General features: G+C 39.5%; 2 protein-coding genes across 2 annotated transcripts in view; both read right to left on the reverse strand.

The window, feature by feature from the left end:
• Positions 1–444: 444 nt before the first annotated feature.
• Positions 445–2,117, reverse strand: LOC104594310 (fructose-bisphosphate aldolase, cytoplasmic isozyme 1-like). The gene is made up of 3 exons (XM_010254553.3): positions 1,969–2,117; positions 1,054–1,736; positions 445–952 (listed from the first exon to the last, which is right to left on the reverse strand). The coding sequence occupies exons 1-3, from the start codon at positions 1,994–1,996 to the stop codon at positions 590–592; spliced, it is 1,074 nt and encodes a 357-aa protein (XP_010252855.1). The 5' UTR covers positions 1,997–2,117; the 3' UTR covers positions 445–589.
• Positions 2,118–4,780: 2,663 nt separating this feature from the next.
• Positions 4,781–19,722, reverse strand: part of LOC104594309 (uridine kinase-like protein 3) — a 34,402-nt gene continuing 19,460 nt past the window's right edge. The window contains exons 8-15 of the mRNA XM_010254552.3: positions 18,834–19,028; positions 18,609–18,692; positions 18,435–18,495; positions 17,351–17,411; positions 14,472–14,565; positions 14,251–14,323; positions 5,478–5,560; positions 4,781–5,142 (exon numbers count right to left, since the gene is read on the reverse strand). Coding sequence (XP_010252854.1) covers positions 4,966–5,142; positions 5,478–5,560; positions 14,251–14,323; positions 14,472–14,565; positions 17,351–17,411; positions 18,435–18,495; positions 18,609–18,692; positions 18,834–19,028 — 828 coding nt within the window. The 3' untranslated portion in view covers positions 4,781–4,965. The remainder of the gene's footprint in view (positions 5,143–5,477; positions 5,561–14,250; positions 14,324–14,471; positions 14,566–17,350; positions 17,412–18,434; positions 18,496–18,608; positions 18,693–18,833; positions 19,029–19,722) is intronic.

Genomic DNA, 19,722 nt, shown 5'->3' on the forward strand with positions numbered 1-19,722 from the left:
AAGATATCCAAATTACATATACTGGCCGTTGATGTTGAATATCCCACACTGTGTTGGAACTTGGAATGGAAGTTTTATTATCTAGGACTCATAGTTTGTAGAGGGAGGGATATCTCTCTCACTCTCACAGTCCTCTACTTTGATGGTTGGTCTACAATAATGCTTAAATCCTGAACACAATTTACATTTTACTTAGCTTTTCAATTTAGGATCAGATACTTGGGCTTGGGGAATCCATCCATTGCAGTTTTGCACTAGACCCCATTAACTTGAGGAATTCGGCCATTTATTTTCACCCAAAATTTCTTGGAATATAATATACTAAATATAAGCGTTGCCCCTTACATGGAGGGCACTGCTCCTTAATTTTGATTCTTGATTGGACTTTGTAATTTGTATACATGTTCTGTGCCTATCCTTTGTGTGAATTAGAGGCATAAATACTTAACAGAAACAACATATTATTAGACATATCAGTGGAAATATTTGGTTACAATTACAAGGAAGGAAAAAAGAAGAAGAAGAAGATAAAAATTGACATCAAGTATTAATTTCAGTACTGTGCCCGGCATCTGCATGCATGAATTAATTAGTACTTGTACCCCTTAACATACAGGCTCTCTGAAGCCAACGCACCACCGCTCCCACCGGTGTATTTGCCGAGGGTGGCAACCGAGTTCGCCTTGCACCTGGCCAAGAATGCCTCTTGGGCAGCCTTCACATTCTCCTTCTTCCCGCCCCATGTCTTAAGGGTGCTTTGTTGCAGAGCTCGCCCGAATGAGAATGACAGTGTCCATGGCTTCACCACATCCAACTTGTTCATGGCATTCAGATTCAATGTCGCCTCCTCCTCGCTCTGCCCTCCTGACAGAAACACAATTCCTGGCACCGCCGGTGGGACTGTGCGCCGCAATGCAGTAACTGTGTACTCTGCAATCACCTCCGCAGCAACCTGTGGGTTGCGGAATTAGCTTAATTTTGAGCTCGATCGGAATTTAATTAATAAGTACTAGAGATTAAGTGAAGTAGAATGAAACACGGCACCGACGGCACCTTTGGGCTATCAGAGCCAGGAGTGACCATGTTGGGCTTCAGAAGTGTCCCTTCCAAAAGCACATGGTGATCATTCAATGCCTTGTACACGGCGGCTAGTACAGTTTCGGTGACGGCAGCACATTTGTTAATGTCATGATTGCCGTCGGTCAAGACCTCCGGCTCGACTATGGGCACCAGTCCATTCTCCTGACAAATGATTGCGTAGCGAGCCAATCCCTGTGCATTCTGTTGGATTGCAAGCTCCGACGGCTCATTGGGGCCTATCTTAAGTACAGCGCGCCACTTGGCAAAGCGCGCTCCGGCCTTGTAATATTGCTGGCAACGTGCCCCAAGAGAGTCGAAGCCTTGGGTTGTGGTCTCTCCCTTTGTGCCGGCGATATCGACGGTACCCTTGTCGACCTTGATCCCTGGGATGACATTATTCTCCTCAAGGACCTCCACGAATGGCTTCCCATCGGAAGTCTTCTGGTAGAGGGTCTCCTCGAACAGTATGACGCCGGAGAGGTATGCAAGGGCATTGGGCGAGGTGAAGAGGAGCTCCCGAAGTTCTCGGCGGTTGGTCTCGATGTTCTCCACGTTGATGCTGGCCAGACGCTTGCCGATTGTGCCGGTGCTCTCGTCTGCAGCCAGAATGCCCTTCCCAGGGGTGGCAATGTACTTGGCATTCTTTATCAGCTCCTCTGATTTCCATCAGTTCAGTGACGAATTAATAACAATTCAATTAGTACATATTGGCCACTGGTATCTCATGAATGAATAGTCAGTCCATGATATTATTAATTTTCTACATGATATTCATTTACCAGCTCCATTAACAACCAATCAACTTACTACAAGCTAAAAGAAAATTAAAATACAATAACAAAAGAGAGAGAGAGAGAGAAGATGAGGAGGAGGAGCTTCGGGTTATACCTGCATACTTTCCTACGAAGGCCGACATTGTTTCAGCTTCAAGTTTTTAGGACGACAGAGATAAGGGAAAAGACTAAAGAGTAAGAACCAAAGTGCGAATACCAACACTCACACCATCACCTTTCTATATAGAGATAGATAGTAAATGGCTTCAGGGGGAGAATATGCCAAAAGAATCCAGCTCCCATGCATTGACACGTGTCTCCATCCTAACCTAAGGAAGGTTATCATCCACGATAAAGCAACGAGTGATAACTCTCTGCCACGTGGCATGAACTCGTTTTCTTATATTTTCCGTGTTTTTTTCTCCCCCTTTACTAATACAAATAATTTGAAATATGATGTAATGGTACGGGAGCGCTCACGCTGACTGAATCCATGAGAGCGCTATCCCTTAATTTTATTATCAAAAAAAAAAAAAAATCCATGAGAGCGCTATCGTGTTCATTATTCATTAGACCTCATCAGACAATTGACACAAAATCTGGAAAAAACTTTGGAGAAGTACGAATAGGTCCAATGCACATTTTTTTATTTTCACATAAATATTTAAAAGGTCAAAAACCCTTTATTTTATACACCAATGTCTGTCCATGAATTGGCATCAATTCTGAGTTTGTACCCACTTCAACTGTACTTTGATCTAAAAATTTTGACCTTGGGCTGAACAGTCATTCTTCCAAAAAACTTCAGTCATTGAGAATGTTCTTTGAGATTTTACGAGTCCAAAACTGCTGACCACAAGGAGGAATACACTGGCCACAATGCCCTACTGCCACACATTGGAAAAATCTTTTGCACTTTTTGTTATTATTCATAAAAGTCTCGATCTACAGACCATGAAATGGGCCATGTTCTATAACACCCTGTAGTTGCATGTTGAGAATATCTCTTGTTTTTTATATTATATTTTATGAAGAATAAGATTCAAAATATCGCCATGTATTGGTGAATATCATATGATATGTATTAATTTTCATGGCCACTGATACATTGCCTCACTAGAATTTGGCAATTTAGTGGTTTTGATTGGTAAAAGAGGTTTTGATTGGCAATTTAGTGGTCTTAACAATTTGTCAACAATTTGTCAAATAAGACATAAAAGGAATGAGTTTTGGTTTATTGAAATTCTTGATAGGTAATTTTTTTCGTATGCAGAGAATCAATACTTTGAAATGGGGACATGTTACGTTTCTCATGTATGGCTGTAGTCAAGGTTCAAAATATCGATATGCCAGTAGGGGAATATTGGGCGTTTCGATACTTGTTTTTTTATTTTTTATTTTTATTTTCTTTTCAAAACTGGTTCAGGGGAGCTGATCTAGGACCCCTCCATCCCCTGAACCGGTCAGGCCCCCGATACACCCACTGTAGGGGCATATCGGAAGGGTCCCAGAACGATATGTATCAGCCAATACGGGCCGATGCATAACGATACTTTGAACCTTGGTTGTAGTGTCTTTGTATAAAGGATGCAACCAACATTTTGTCATCAAAAGATCAGAATCCCATTTATGGCGAGATGTCCCAAATGTCTTGTGAAGAGGAAGTAACCAACATTCTGTGGTAAATAGATCCAAACTCGGATTTTATAGCTCCCCTCACGTTTTTTTTTATCCCCAAACTTTACTCCAGGTGGAGGGGCGTCCATCTCAAATTTTATAGAAAATCAGAATATACAAGGGAGGACATAGCCCACCTTACCCCATGCCCAATACAAAACGCACTCATCACCACCCTCTCAAAATCCACCCTAACAAAGAAATTAAAAAATACAATCAGATTTAACCAATTCTCAGAATGAGAAGATTAACATAATTCTCATGCAACAGTCTTTTAAGCTTTGGTGGGGTATGAAGTACGGAATTAAAAGTTGCATTGCTTTTCAAATTCACACCCACATTTGCAAGATAATTTCCTTCTCTCAACGAGTGACCAATAGAATACCTCATGTTACCAAGTATTCGTTTGATTTTTATATAAATGTAGGCTATTGACCATGGGTGAGATGTCCCATTAATGATGCCGACTAACACCTTATTGTCACTCTCTATTTCTAATTCAGTGATTCCAAATTGAAGACAAAAGTCTAACCCATCTAGAAGAGCCAAAAACTCAGATTGAATGGAGGAAGTATAGTCATAGAAATTGTAGAAAGCAAAACAAAAACCTCCCAAGGAATCCCTAATAATTCCACCCCCACCACTGTATTTCCTCTTGTTCTTTTTTTTTTTCCTATTTTGTCAATCAAAAATTCTTGTCCCTGTTTATGTGAAATGTAAATGAAATCAAATAGAATTGATAGGACAATTTTATTCTTTATATAATCCTCTTCAAAAGCTACAACTTCATCGCATGTGGGATAGATTCATGTTTCTTCTTTTTTCTCCTTACTAGCAGGTTAAAGCCATGAAAAACCATGATATAAACAGTTTTCTGAATATAAGTAATGAAGTCTTTTTTATTGACAAAAAAAAAAAGATTTGAGAAAGTGAAAACTGTTCCTCCCTTCCCCCCACCCAACACACACACACAAGCAAAAATGCAGATTCCTTGCACATGATCTCAATTAGAGTTACAGTCCTGCAATTCAAGAATCACAAGATTGCCAATGGATACAAATTACAAGAGATAAAGTGAAAATGCTTAGCTAAATGAAACAAATAAACTAAGAGCGGAATCCCAAGGACAGATTTTTACGAGTGATGAGTGCCAGAGTTGTGATGAAGGCGTGCACCAGAATACCCCTGTAAGACATGCGATGCGACAAACAAAGTTTGAAATTCGAACCAGCAATAGAAAAAGCATCAGGTGGACAACAAGCAAGAACTCTCCATAAGCAAATCAAATGGCCATTTAGATCATGTTTTAACAACATGGAATTCACAACCAAGCATCCTCAATCCTTTTAGGTACCCAAGCCTCGGGAAAGATTACATTGATGATAGATTTGTTCACTCGATGTCAAAATTACTACAAAACTGAAGATGTTTCCATCTACAATGGGGCCACCACTTGCTGCTCTTCATCATCATCTGTGCCAAAATATCGATCTCCAAACTCCCCCATACCAGGGATGACACGGAAATCATCATTTAAACCAATTTCAATCTCAGATGTCACAATCTTAATTCTTGGGAAGCTCTTGCAGACTACATGGATCCCTTGAGGTGCCTGTGGAGGTTAAAAAAATATAGTAAAACAATATAACAGTAAACATAACGAAGGGACTAAGAAACATAATAGAAGCCAAGTATCAATGAACTTGTGAATTGATGCATTAGAAACTTATTCTAACTAATCTACTGATATCAACTGTTTTGTCATTAATGCAATTGCAGGCAAAGCTAAGCATATCATCTAATACGAATACAAGTTCATGCACTAAAGAGATTTTGGCAAGGATGCAAGCAAAATTGTAAAATCTTATCCTTTTTCCACCCCCACTCAAGAGAAACAAAATAACTAAAATAAAATAGCATACTCCTCCAGAGGTACATTTAACTTACAGATATAAGATTCAGAAATATGATATTTGATTCAGGTACACCCTTCCTTATGAGTAAAGAAATAGCTTGAACAGCCGAATTCCCTGCCAAAACAATAAAAATAAATACTTCAAACAGGACCAACCCAGCCAACCAGAAGATAAATTTCATTTACATTTGGATGGCATGTATCCAAATCAGGTATATCAACAATATAAAGCTGCATTTGTCTAGCAATATCCCCCAACAATAAATTTATGCAAACAGATAACAAAAATATTAAATATTATCAAGTAATCAGTTGACTTGATATACAAGTAGAAAAGGCATCAAAGCCCACAAGAGACCCATATCACCCCTCTACACCCAAAATCACAATAGACCCAAGGTTCAAAATATCGATACGCCAATAGGGGCGTATCGGGTGATATCGATAGTGTTTTTTTTACTTTTTTTTTTATTTTTTTTCAAAACCGGTTCAGGGGGACCAGTTTAAGGCTCCTCCACCCCCTGAACCGGTCAGAACCCCAATACACCCACTGTAGGGGCGTATCGAGGAGGTCCCGAAACAATACGTATCGGCCGATATGGGCCGATACGTGTCGATACTTTGAACCTTGAATAGACCTAAGGTCCAATCATCTTTAGCTGCCTGCACAAAGCCAGCCAAGTATTAAAGATTCCTAATTATACCCACAATGAACCACAAATATGAAAGAATATATTATGGAACTGATATTCAACATCCTCAACCAATGTTTTAAAACCTGACCCCAAGATCAGCCTGGACATGGTTTTCTCACTGTGTAATGGTTCACTGGTTCATCTGTCTAGGTTGAATGGGTTAACTGTCAAAACAAATGGTGTGTTTCTGGCCCTCACTGGGAATTGTAGGTTAAGTGCCTAGCCCTTTATCATCTTCAGAAGATCCATCACTCGTTCTTTCTCTGTTTTGGCACGCCTCACTTCTTTCTCTAATTTTGTCTTAATTTTAATACATGTTCTCTAATATTTTATTATAAAAAAGTCAACAGTATAATATAATACAATAAATTTATTTTCTATTCGAATGGTTCTGATGGGATACTGCCCACCACAGAGGTCTCTTCAAGGGAGACCTAAACTCCTAAAAGAATAGAAGGAAAGAGGAGAAATGAGATAATCCAGGTCTACCCTACTCCTTTATTCTCAGATATTTATAGAGTTTACAAGGATATCATAAGACATGTGCAATAATACTGTTCATGGCTGACCTTGCATACAGAAAGTGAATGGGAGGGTGTTCGGCTTCCTTCACTGGGCTGTCCTGCTCTTGGGCTTCAAACAGCAGAGTGGGCTGAGCCTTGGGCTGGCTAGTAGTCTGGTCCTGAGATGTCACATGGACCAGGGGCTCAACAACTCGTCCCCTCTTCAAAACAACCTTGTCCTCAAAGTTGAATCCTGGAAACATCCTCTTAAGGGTGTCACAATCTTCCTACGATGCATCCAAACCACCAAAGCTTCCCTGTTAACTGTTCTTCCTGTTTTGACCCACCTCAGATCTTGAACCTCCACCGAATCAGGTTGCAGACACCCCTCATCATTGAACTCGGGCAGGATGGGACTAGCAGCCACTTGGGGACCCACACTTTTCTTTAGTAGGGAGACGTGGAAAACAGGGTGAATGCGGGAGGATAAGGGAAGGTATAGTCGGTAAGCCACCTCCCCTACTCAGCCCACTATGTGAAAGGGCCCAAAAAACCTGAGGTGCAAACTTAGGCCACTTCCTGTGGGCAACCGACACCTGGCAGTAGGGTTGGAGTTTCAGATACACAAATTCCCCTTCCTGATATATGTCACTGGCCTGTGCTTCCTGTCATACTGGGCCTTCATCTGTTGCTAGGCCCGGGTCAAGTGCTCTTTGAAGGACCTCAAAATTTCATCTCTTTGCTGTAACATTTCCTCAACCTCCACCCCGGCAGTGGAGCCAACTTCGTAGCGTAGTGTCAGGGATAGTTCCCTCCCATACAATGCCTTAAATGGGCTCATCCCCAGTGACGAGTGGTAGGTGGTATTGTACCACAACTTGGCCCATGGTAACCAATGCACCCATTGTTTGGGTCTCCTCTCCCCTGTAACACACCTCAAGTATGTCTCCAAGCACCGGTTAACAACTTCAGATTGACCATCCGCGTGGGGGTGGTAGCTAGTAGTGCGGTTCAACTGGGTCCCTTGGGCCTTAAAATATTCAGTCCAGAAGCGGCTCATGAAAGCCGGGTCCCTGTCCGTCAAGATGGACCGAGTACCATGGAGGTGGGTCACTCCCTGCACAAAGGTGCACGCTACTTGGGCTGCTGTATATGGGTGTGCCAGCCCAACAAAATGACTGTATTTGGTCAATCTGTCCACTATTACCATGAACACCAACTTACCCATGGATATTGGAAGACCCGTGATAAAATCCATGGTTATGTCTTCCCATACCTGCACCGGAATTGGGAGGGGTTGTAACACTCTGGCCGGAAACTGATGATCAAACTTGTTGTGTTGGCAAGGAGTTGCGCTACAAATTGCTGAATGGCCTTCTTCATCCCTGTCCAAAACAAATGCTGGCTTACCCTTCTATAGGTCCAAAGTATTCCAAAGTGGCCCCCCAAGGGCGAACAATGGAATAGTTGTAGTAACTTCGGAAGAAATTTCAATTGGGCTGTGTTTGTCCTGTAGCTACAGTAGTTCGAACCAGGAGAAGAGCAGAAGAAGAAGAAGAAAAAGAAGAGAACAGTCGAACATGATAGCCTAAAGCCTATCAGTCGACCCTAATATGGATTAGCCTCTAATTAGTAGTACAAAGACTAAACTGCCCCCACTTAAGTATGGGACAGGAAGTCTCTATTAAAACTGCCACATAAGCACATAACTTAACAGAAATAAAATGACTAATCTACCCTTGTTCGGCTAGCTCTAACAGGCTGTAATCACCAGGTGTCCCTTGAAGAAAAGATCTGGGCCCACTAAGTGGAACCTGGGAACTACGACAGGGTCCTCTTTGAGCTTCTGGGCAAGTTTCTGAATTCATTCTAGTGGGCTTCCTCCTTTAGCTTGGACAGTAAAGGAAAGCTGGGTCGGGATTCACTCAACATGGCCACTTCATGGCTGCAGGACAAAGCGTTCGCCGCCTTGTTCATTGGGTCGGGCTTGTACTCTACTCAGTAGTCAAACCCCAACAACTTATACAACCACTTCTGTTAGTCCAGGCTGTGTACTGGCTGCTCTAACAGGTGTTTGAGGCTCTGGTGGTCCGTGCGAATGACAAAAGTGTGGCCCAACAAATAGGATCACCACTTCAACATAGAGAGGACAACTGCCATCAACTCTTTGTCATATGTAGATTTCGACTGGGCCTGGGTAGATAACATTTTACCGAAGTAGGCGATGGGTCTACCCTGTTGCATGAGGATTGCACTCACACCTGATTTAGATGGATCATACTCCACTACAAACTCTTGTCAAAAAGTCCAGTAGGGAGAGGATGGGGGGTGTAGACAGAGCTTGTTTGAGGGCCTCGAATGCTGTCTGGACCCGTGTGTTCCAATGAAATGCATTCTTTTTAAGTAACTGGGTTAGTGGGCTTGCCAACAGGCCATAGTTCTTTATAAACCGCTGATAGTAACCAGTCAAGCCCAAGAACCCCTTGAGGGACCGGATAGAATTAGGTGTGGGCCAGTTCACCACGGCTGTAATTTTGTCAAGATCAGCCCTAACCTGGCCTTGAGAGACAATATCGCCCAGGTAGTGCACCTTAGTCTGACAGAATAGGCATTTGCCTTCCTTGGCATAAAGCTGATGCTGCCTTAAGACCCCCAAGGTAATATTCAGAAGCTATAGATGGGATTCCCATCTGTTACTGTACACCAAAATGTCATCAAAGAATACGAGGATAAATTGCCAGAGGTAGGGCCGGAATACATCATTCATTAAGGCTTGGAAGGTGGACGGTGCATTAGTTAACCCAAAGGGCATAACTAGGAACTCATAGTGCCTGTCGTGAGTTCGGAATACAATTTTTGGCACATCTTCCGGATGGACCCAGATCTGGTGGTACTCAGCTCTCAAATCTAGTTTCGAGAATATTGTTGCAGCCCCTAATTCATCCAACAGCTCATCTATCACCGATGTGGGAAATTTGTCCTTTACGGTGATACGGTTCAAGGCCTGATAGTCCATGCAGAACTGCCACGTGCCATCTTTCTTTTTGACTAGCAGGACGGAAGAGGAAAAAGGGCTGGAGTTGGATTGTATCATCCCTTTTTGCTTCAAATCAGTCGCAATTTTCTCAATTTTAGACTTCTAAAAATGGGGATAGCAATATGGTTTTACATTGGTCGGCCCAGCCCCTAGCATGAGAGGGTCTTATGGTCTTGGTCCTATTTTGGTGGAAAGCCCATGGGTTCCTAGAAAACATCTCAATTAATTTGCAGTGGTCTTTGAAATTCGGTGGGGTTCCCTCCTGGGGCCTAGGCCCATTGAGCCTAGCTGATGGTGGAGGGTTGGTCCAACCATGTCCATTCCTAGGTAGAGAATGACAGGTGGGGAGAAATGGTGGCTCTATTCGAGTGTCAGACTCAGTTCCTCTTGTAGTGAGGGCCCCGGGTTGAGGCCTTGGAGAGTGCAACTTTGCTTGTCTATTGTGAATGACATGGAGAGATGGGCCCAATCGCAAGTCACTGGGCCCAATTGTTGAAGCCATTGGACACCCAAAATCATATCAGGCCCCCTCAACTCCAACAGGTACAAATCAGCTTGAAACCGATGCCCTTGTACCCTGATTTTCACCGCTATGCATATTCCATCACAACTGAGTTTGTGTCCATTGGCAACATGGACTGAGAAAGGGGGTATGGGCTCTACTACCAAGTGGAGCTGATCAACCAACTGCTCTGAAACAAAATTTAGAGAACTTCCACTATCCACTAATATAGCCACCTAGTTACCCCCAATCACCGCCCTAAGCCTCCTGGTGAGAGGTGAGGAAGAACCAGTCAGAGCATGGACAAAAATCTTTGGTTCTTGCTCTAGTAATTCCTCGTCCACTGCCAAGGCCCCATCTTCAACAGTGAGACCCCCTTCCTCATTGTCATTTGGCTCCAGTAAAAACAGTTGAGGTTTCTTGCAACGGTTCCCGGTCCAAATTTTTCATCACAGTTATAGAAAAGTTCACGCTCGCGACGTAACTGCATCTCTGCCCAGGTAAGATGCCTTAGGGGTAATACCATTCGGTCCAACCGGTTTGGGGGGGGACCAGTTCAGCTTTGGTTGGAGGTAGGGGTGGATTCGAGCCAAGCCTAGCCAAATGGTCCAAGACTCGAGCTCGGCTCGAGACTGTTCTACAAGGCTCGAGCTCAGTTCAAGCCAAAACCTTGAACTCGAGCTCGACTCGAGTCAAAAATTCATAAGCTCGAGCTCGGCTTGTCTCGGCTCGAGCTCAATTTTGAGAAAAAATATTCTATAAAAATAAAAAATTATATATAAAAATACTTTTTACTTGATATTTAAAAAAATAAGAATTATAATAATTAATAATTATAACATTTTTATTATATTATATTATATTATATTATATATATATATATATATATATATATATATATATTCGAACCAGCTCGCGAGCCTCACGAGCTGAACTCTAGTAGGCTCAAGCTCGAGAAGCTCGTGAAAAGCTCGACTCGTTGCCACCCCTTGTTGGAGGGGACTTGATGATGGGTCCGATCAAGGTCGACTTAACGACCCAACTAAGCTTGTCCAGTCTTTCTTCATGCAGGCAGGCTAAGTGGGACACCGCATTTGCAATGACTGGTTGTAGGGTCTTTATTTCATATCTAATCTCATCCCTCAATCCCTCTAAGAAGGCCCCCACCAACACTGATTCAGGCCACCCATATACCCGAGAAGCTATCCTCTAATTCATTTTGATATTCCCTCATCGTTCCCATTTGTTTTAGTCTTGACAGAGCCTCATCAAAGTTCTTGAATCCCAATGATCCGAAATGGTAACAGATAGCCTTTGTAAATTCCAACCACCCAATCTAGGGGTTGGAATGCCAGTACCACTGTAGCCATTGGATGGCCTCCCCTTCCAAATGGATCGAAGCCATCGACACACACTGGTGGTGCCTAGGGATTTCATTTATCTCAAAGAATCTCTCTACTCTAAATATCCAGGAAATAAGGTCCTCACCTAAAAACGTGTGGGAAATACCAACTTGGCCATCCTCCCTAGTCTAGCTCCTATGTGCGAGTGGCCAAAGTGGCTGGAACCTTCACTATCCCCTTCACGCTAGTTGGAGTGAGTCGACTTTTGATACTAGCTGGCCACCACCGAGATGAAATCCTTCAATTCCTTCAACTCATCGAACACCTTGTGAAGTTCTTCCTCGATCTTGTTAATGCGACCTTTCATAGCTGACGATCTCATGTTCGTCATCTTGCTGTCGCTGGCAATGGCTCTAGTACCACTTTGATGGGATACTACCCACCGCAAAGGTCTCTTCGAGGGAGACCTAACCTCCTAAGAATAGAAGAATGAGAGAAGAAGAGAAATGAGATAAGCCAGGTCTCCCTATTCCTTTATTCTCAAATATTTATAGAGTTTACAAGGATATCACAAGACATGTGCATGGTACTGTTCATGGCTGACATGTCTTCCTTGCGTACAGGAAGCGAATGGGAGGGCATTTGGCCTCCTTCATTGGGCTGTGCTGCTCTTGGGCTTCAAACAGCAGAGTGGGCTGAGCCTTGGGCTGGCTAGTAGTCTGGTCCTGAGATGTCACATGGACCGAGGGCTCAACAGGTTCACCGGTTTGACTGTCCACGTGGACGTCTTTTACTAAATTCTACATTCTTTTTAAATCTCTGGGTTTGGAGGAAAATGGATATGGTAACCAGTCTGGCAGACCAGGTGAACATGTTGTAATCACTGTCCTTAACTGAACAATTTGCCCTCCAGTTCTATGTCAACATCTTAATTGGTGGGCCATCCATGTATTATCTTAATTGGTGTTTCACTGTAGCAAAGAGCTGAAATGGTCCACACAGCAGGAAAACTCCATAATTGACTATAAGAGTGATACCCGACTAAGAATTTATGGGTCAAGTTTTAGGAAATGCTCAGCCTGAGCTGGCCCAAGTTGCAGCCCTAGTTTACTTCTACCCCATTCATACCATCCCACTCATTTTTTAAGTTATGATGTATTACATGTCCTCACTATAGACTCTGCTCCAAGCAAGACTTATTTCAACTTAAGAGTTGTTAAAGGTACTCATATATGAAGCTGAAAAAACTCAACTTGACTCAACCGTGTCCCAATTTTATGTGATGGATTGTTCATCTTCAATGTTGACTTATAACCCAATCTATAATTTTAATGCATGAGATCAATTTTTATTTTTAAGAAATGCTAGCAGCAGGTAGCCAAGCCGCCTGGTTAGCTATAATTATTTTTTAATTTTCCTAGAGTACGTTTGTGTACCAAAAAATATTGGTCACTACATGTGGTTGAATATTTTATGCTATTAATTCATCAGCTAGTATGTTTTATTTTGACAATCCTTACTGGACTTGATGTAAAGCATGGAATTTTATATAAGCTTTCTTCCTTAGCATGTTTTCAGTATTACCCCACTTGAAATTTTTATTTAATATCTGTTTTCACCTTTTTATTTCCACAGTTTCTTAACCCCTAACCTCACTCTAGGTTGTGGGAGGAACCTTAAAATTTTATTCGTAGAAATAAAAGCAAATGTACATCTTTTTAGCTTTTTTTCCTGGTGGTAGTGGGGACAAAGCCATTTATTTTGGTTCCTAACCTCTAAGGCTCCGTTTTCCTTTTCCTAATTCATTTTATTTATATGGAATATTTTATTTGTTTCTCTTTGAGAATATTTATTATCATCTATTTACACTTATTTATTTAGTCACTTTCATTTTAATATTTTCATAACTTATATCTATAATTAGACCCCGATGCTAAATTATTTTCTTTTTTATTTCAGGCTTTATTATGAATCTTATAAACTATGATATTTCATAAATGTTATTTAGTATATGAAAGAGAAAATAAGTTTACCTTGGCAGCATGGAATACATAGATTTGAAAATCAGGACCATTAAAACCACAATGCATCAAAAGCAGTTGCAAGATACAAATGCAACATTTTAACTTTGTGATCTTGCAGTATCAACTCAATACATATTTGTGACTTTCTAGTACACTCGTGAAATTGCATCTATAGGTAGGTTACTTGAAAACCTTTTTTCATTTCATTAATCACAAAGATACTGCAAATTCCACATCAAGTATAGATTATCTTATTTGTCTTTTGCTTAATATTTATTAATTGCTTTCTAGATATTAGCAGAATAGGGCCATTGGTATAACAATTTTTTTTTACTTTGTTTCAGATTTCTGTTCATTTGTCTCCTGAAGTTTTAAGCTTTATTGATCATACCAGATTATAGGAAATGAGGTTAAACAATAAGAAGTTTATGAACCAATTAGATTAGATTTCATTAGTTCATTATGCAATTATTCTTAGATTTCTTGTATATAATATTTGGAATTATGAGAGTAAACATTGATAATGGATTCCAATTGCTTATCTCTCCACATACTCAAGTGTTGGCAAAAGTGATTTGCTGGTCAATACTAAAGATGTAGAATGAAGTTATCCATCATGCATGTCTTTTTTTTTTTTTTTTTGTGGGGGGGGGCCTGCTGGATAACAAGAATAACATTTTCTGTGAAGAAAAAAGACAAACCTGTGCCTAAAATTGGGTCCAGAAGCAATACATGCCTCTCTGAGATGTCTTTTGGCAGTTTTTCATAGATCAGCTGAACAGTGGTCAAAATACCAGAAAGTCTGTCAGATAATAGGAAAATAATATCCCTTTTCTATTGATGAAAAAAAGAATTTCTTTTAATCTACTATCATACGGGAAAAAAATTAAGAACAAAAACACTCCATGAGTAACAAATGAACCTGTTGACCATTATCACCTTCCCGGTGAATAAGAATCTTCCCAATCTTGATACCTTTACAACAAGCTCTCAAAGCATTTTCCATACTTTCACCACTGGCATCAGTCAAAGAGTGATTGTTAGTCAATTATTTCACTTGGGAATTAATCACTAGTCAATCACAAGATCTTGAACAAACATATACAAGATATTTGTGCTTATCATTATCGGAAAATAAAGATAACAAAACACAAATCACTATCACTGCCATAGGCAAAATAGAATAGTTGATGGAAACAAAAAAATAGGAAAAAAGAAACTTTTTTCTTCTCAATGAAACAAATCCCCCCCCCATCCCCCGCACACTCATTATTTCACTTGGGAATTAACCACTAGCCAATCACAAGATCTTGAACAAACATATACAAGATATTTGTGCTTATCATTATGGGAGCATAAAGATAACAAAACACAAAGACTGCCATAGGCAAAGTATAATAGTTGATGGAAACAAAAAAAAAAAAATAAAGAAAAAAGAAACTTTTTCTTCTCAATGAAACAAATCCCCACCCCCCACCCCCGCACACTCATTATGTACAGTAATTAACAGGCAACTGATGTGTAAGTTTGAAATACATTTAGCAGAAATACTGCTCTATTTTTTTCCTGGGACATTTTGGTTGCCCTTCAAAGCAATTTTTCTTTTTGATGGACAAGACAAACTTTTCTGTTAAAGAATATGGTTACAACTTACATGTGAGAGAAGGCAGTTACAAACACTTCGCATAACTAGATAATTAATTCTCTTGTTTTCTGTAAAACAAGCAAACTTTCTAATGCACATTAGAGAATACATCAAAATCAAGGGGTGTTGAAGTAAAACCTAGCTAACTGGGTACACCAAAAGAACAATAAAACCAGAAAAATAGAAATCAAACTCTTGTTATTACAGCATCAACCCCAAAACCCAAAGTGGACCAAAGTTTGAACCGGATGAAGATCTATGAACATTAAGAAATTTTAGATGGAGGCACTAGAGTACAATCCAGAATCATATTCACCAGCACACAACCTTTCTTGACCATTTTGCTTCCCATTAAGGCCATTAAGTTTGAGCTTTTTGACATTCTTTTAGTATTTAGTATTGTAAATATGATCAAGGATGGGCCTTGGCACAATGGTTGGTTGCTCCATTGTGACCTGGGTGACCAGGGTTCAAATCTTGGAACCAGCTTCTCTGTATGTGCAGGGGTAAGGCTGTGTACATACATCTGTCCCTACCCAGATCCCACATTGGCGGGAGCCTTGTGCATTGGGCTGCCCTTTATTGTAAATATGATCCCTTCTATTTTAGATTAAACAAAAGCCAGAAGGAAAACAAAACTCCCTAGGAAAATGTGTATCACAGAACAAAGCATTCTTGTAAACTCTAGTAGCTAAAGAATCAATTGTTCTGAAAGAAGCCAATTCCTGGATTTCTTCAACAATTTCTGTTTCTTCCTAAATCAGAGCTATGAGCCTGTTGCTACTTCACTCTTTCAAGAAGAGTTAACACTTCACCCATGAAAATACAAAATCCAAGGAAAACATGAGAACATAATCGTGACTTTCCATTAACATTTTACCTATTGTTACTTGATAATGGTATCAGCTATTCATTTATGTCAAACAAGCAAGTAGGAAAAGGAAAATGTTAAGTGTCCATCAAGAATCCATAGTGTCAGAATCCAACACATGTCTGCAAGGACATTTCATTCACTTCGGAGAGACCATGCAACACTGTTTGATACCTTGTCTACTAATATTCTAGTATCTGGGGGTAACATTAACTTTTGAACAATGTCCCAGGATGGCAAGCAAGGAACACTTCCAAAGCATCCATTCTTCAAAATTAAGTTTGGGCTAATGCAATTTGCCAAGTATATCAATATTGTAATGCGATCCAGCAGAAAAAACTTTAGCTTGTCCAGTATCGCATATGCTTCCTAAAAGCTTCCCAACCTTTTTTTCTTCCTTTTCTAGGAATCATTGTATCCATTTTCATGATTCACTTCTACTATGAGCAAGCACTTGTTACAATGAACCCTTCCATAAACAAAATTCTGTGCAGACATGCAAAATCTACAAGTCATCACTTTCTTTTTAACTATGCAATAGGAAAAATTCTCACCGACTGAAGGAACCAGAAACAGTGAGTTGGAAGTACAACGAATCTATGAAAAAGTTCAAATGGCTAGTTAGAAGCATGACAGTTCGTGTGAAATAGGAAAGGTGATCTGCAAATGGAATGGCTGATTATTTTGCGAAGATGGGGATGTTCAAGTCTGAACTGTTCTTGGCTCAGTTGTAATTTGGGTCATTGTAGAATGGGGTCGCACCTCGCGTTCCTATTAAGATAGTTTGTCTTCTCAATCTTGATGTAATCCCTCCTTATTAATAAAATGCTATCATTTATCAAAAAAATAAAAATAAAAAAACGAGACAAATATCAACTAGCTCTTCATGTCAAGGATAAATAGCATGCAAATAACATCTTTTCTGGAGCATTTAGACTACGTACGAGGAATATGACAAGTTTAGGAAAAAAATTATATTCAGAACTTAATATCAGCCCTATTGCAATCCATTTTATGATTGAGACAATTCTAATGTTAATATATAGCATCTCTCATCAGAAAGAGGTATAAGTATATGGTATTGTGTTGGCTCTCAAATTTTCTTTTCTCTCATCTAGGTTCCTTCTTTTTCTTCTTCTCTCGCCTTAGTCATGATGAGAGTCTTTTCAGATAGAGGAATGCATAATTAACAAGTACAAAGACAATACCTGAAAAAATCATTAGCATATTCAGTTTCTAAAACTGAATAGACAGAATGCAAGTGGAATAAATACTGAAAATGTACCTTCTAATCACAGAGACACCGCATAACCTTTTACAGAAGTCCACCCCAGTATATACTGATCCTGGATTTTAACAAAAAAGATACAGTTGCAAAATGAGAAAAAAATAAATCTCCTGGTGATACTAGTCACAAAACAACATCCAATGAAAGCTACCAAGTTGCAGTAAATGACAGGGATGACTTGCCCTTAAACCTATCAACATTGTAAAGAGAAATCTAGTGCACTTCCAGGAGTCTAGTTAATTAAATTTGGGAATCAATAAGCCTGTTATATCTTTCATCTAAACACAAGATTAGAATGTTGGAATTTAGTTCATTAAGCTAAATGCCTTTTCTTTATTTTCTTTAGACCAGTAATGGGGAAGAACATACAAATAACAAGAGGAAAAGGGGAAATGCAAGGATCAAACATGAAAAAGCAGGAAAAAATAATCAATAAAGAGTTGGGTCAAGAAGTCTCATAAACATGCATAGTATCCCTGACCAGCTCTTGGACAAACAATAGAACCAAGAGAACAAGATGCCCATATTGAATGAGAATAGTCACAAGAAACTAGAGTGGAAGTGTTTATGAATTACTAATTATGCCTTTCTAAAGAGTCCATATACAGTCCAGTTACAACTCTTGCATATTGTTTTTGTTAATATGGTTTGAGTTATGATAAGTATATCAAACTTGCAATTTAGTTCAGACATTTTTCTACAATATAATCGTTGTTACCAAAAATACATTAAACAAGTTGATGGCCATCAACAAAATGAAACCAGATGTAGACATACTTGTCAAGATGACGCCTAGGCAGGCTTCTAGGCAACACTAGGCAATAAGGCCTCATGGAGGACTACCTCGCTTTATCACCAAGATATTTTAACTTTTTAGATTATAATAATAAAATAGAAATTATTAAACTAAATTATTCAGTTTAAGTTAAAAATACTAGTCTCTTTTTATTACTTCTCATTTGTTAGGGTTCAATCAACATGTATACTGCCTTGAACCCTCAAAAGCTTCAAAACTTGAACTGATAAGAATGGAAGAACCAAAACAAAATCAATATAATTCCATAAAGTAATAGTATGTTACCTGTTGGGGTGATCACCTGTTTTTCTGTAAATGGAAGATGCCCGAGGCCATGTTCAACAACCTTTTTATGATGCAGGAACATGGTCAGTAAACATACCCTAAAAGACAAATCTTAGCATTGCAGAACTATAAAAAGAGGTTAGATGGAGTAAAATTACAGAAATGTCTACTTACCAAGCGAATTAATCGATCAGAATAAAAAACAAAGTCATGTTTTGTTGTTTTAGCATCACGTATAAGTGTATGCATACCACGTATCTGTAGGAATTAGAAAGAAATTATTGAATTTTATCTTAATCTGAAACTTCAAATACAATGAAAAAACCTTTTTTCTTGGCTACAAAGAAAGAACTCATACAACTACACAAACTAGATAAGTAAACAGAAATAGCAGCATACCTGAAAAGTTGAATGAATGACATAAAGGTTTGGATATATTTTACAGAGATCATGTTGACCAAGTTTTGTACGAATATGTTGGACAATCAAATCAATTGCTACATGATTATCTCCTCCACGGGGAATGATAATATCTGCATACTTCTTTGTTGGAAGTATGAAGTCATCAAAAGCAGGCTTCACAAATTTTGAGTACTGCATCATAAATTATAGATTAAATGAGTGCCACCATTTTACAGGATCATAGCAACAAGTTTTGGACATGAACAACAGCAGTAGGAAAACTTAAGCTTGAATGTATTGGTAATGTCCCTGGAACAAAATCCAAGTAGATAAAACCATGAGAGAGCATACTTTTTAACAATAATGATTACAGAATAAAGTTGAAAGACTTCAACTTCCTTGAGTCAAAACCACAAGGAAGAAAATATTTTCATGACACTTGAAATGCACCCAGAATGGGTGATCAATGTTTTCCAATCTTCCAGATGGCATATATTCATCATCTGGACCATCACACGATACGGTATTCTACAGAGCATATATGACAAGTATAACATATCCAACTTTTCTGGAAATACCGTCTCCCAGAGCTCTAGTACACTAGCTATTCCATCTCTTGCCTTCTTCATATTTGGGCATTTACTCAATTAAGCCAATATCATATGCAGAAGACCAATAAAGACCTTATGTATGGAATTTCAACTATTGAAAATTAAAGATTCTCAAGGGTAAGATCCTAACCATAACTGTGCCTCTGGCAGAATAGCTGGTAGCTAACATTCGATTCAATAAAGAAATCTAACAAAAACCTAAAATTTCTTGCCTCTCTTCTCAATCCATAGCACTATAGTTTTCTCTGCCACTATCAACATGTATTACAGCCTTC

Source organism: Nelumbo nucifera, chromosome 1 (genome assembly GCF_055504915.1).
Source record: "Nelumbo nucifera cultivar China Antique chromosome 1, China Antique-T2T, whole genome shotgun sequence".
Classification (NCBI taxonomy): Eukaryota; Viridiplantae; Streptophyta; class Magnoliopsida; order Proteales; family Nelumbonaceae; genus Nelumbo; species Nelumbo nucifera.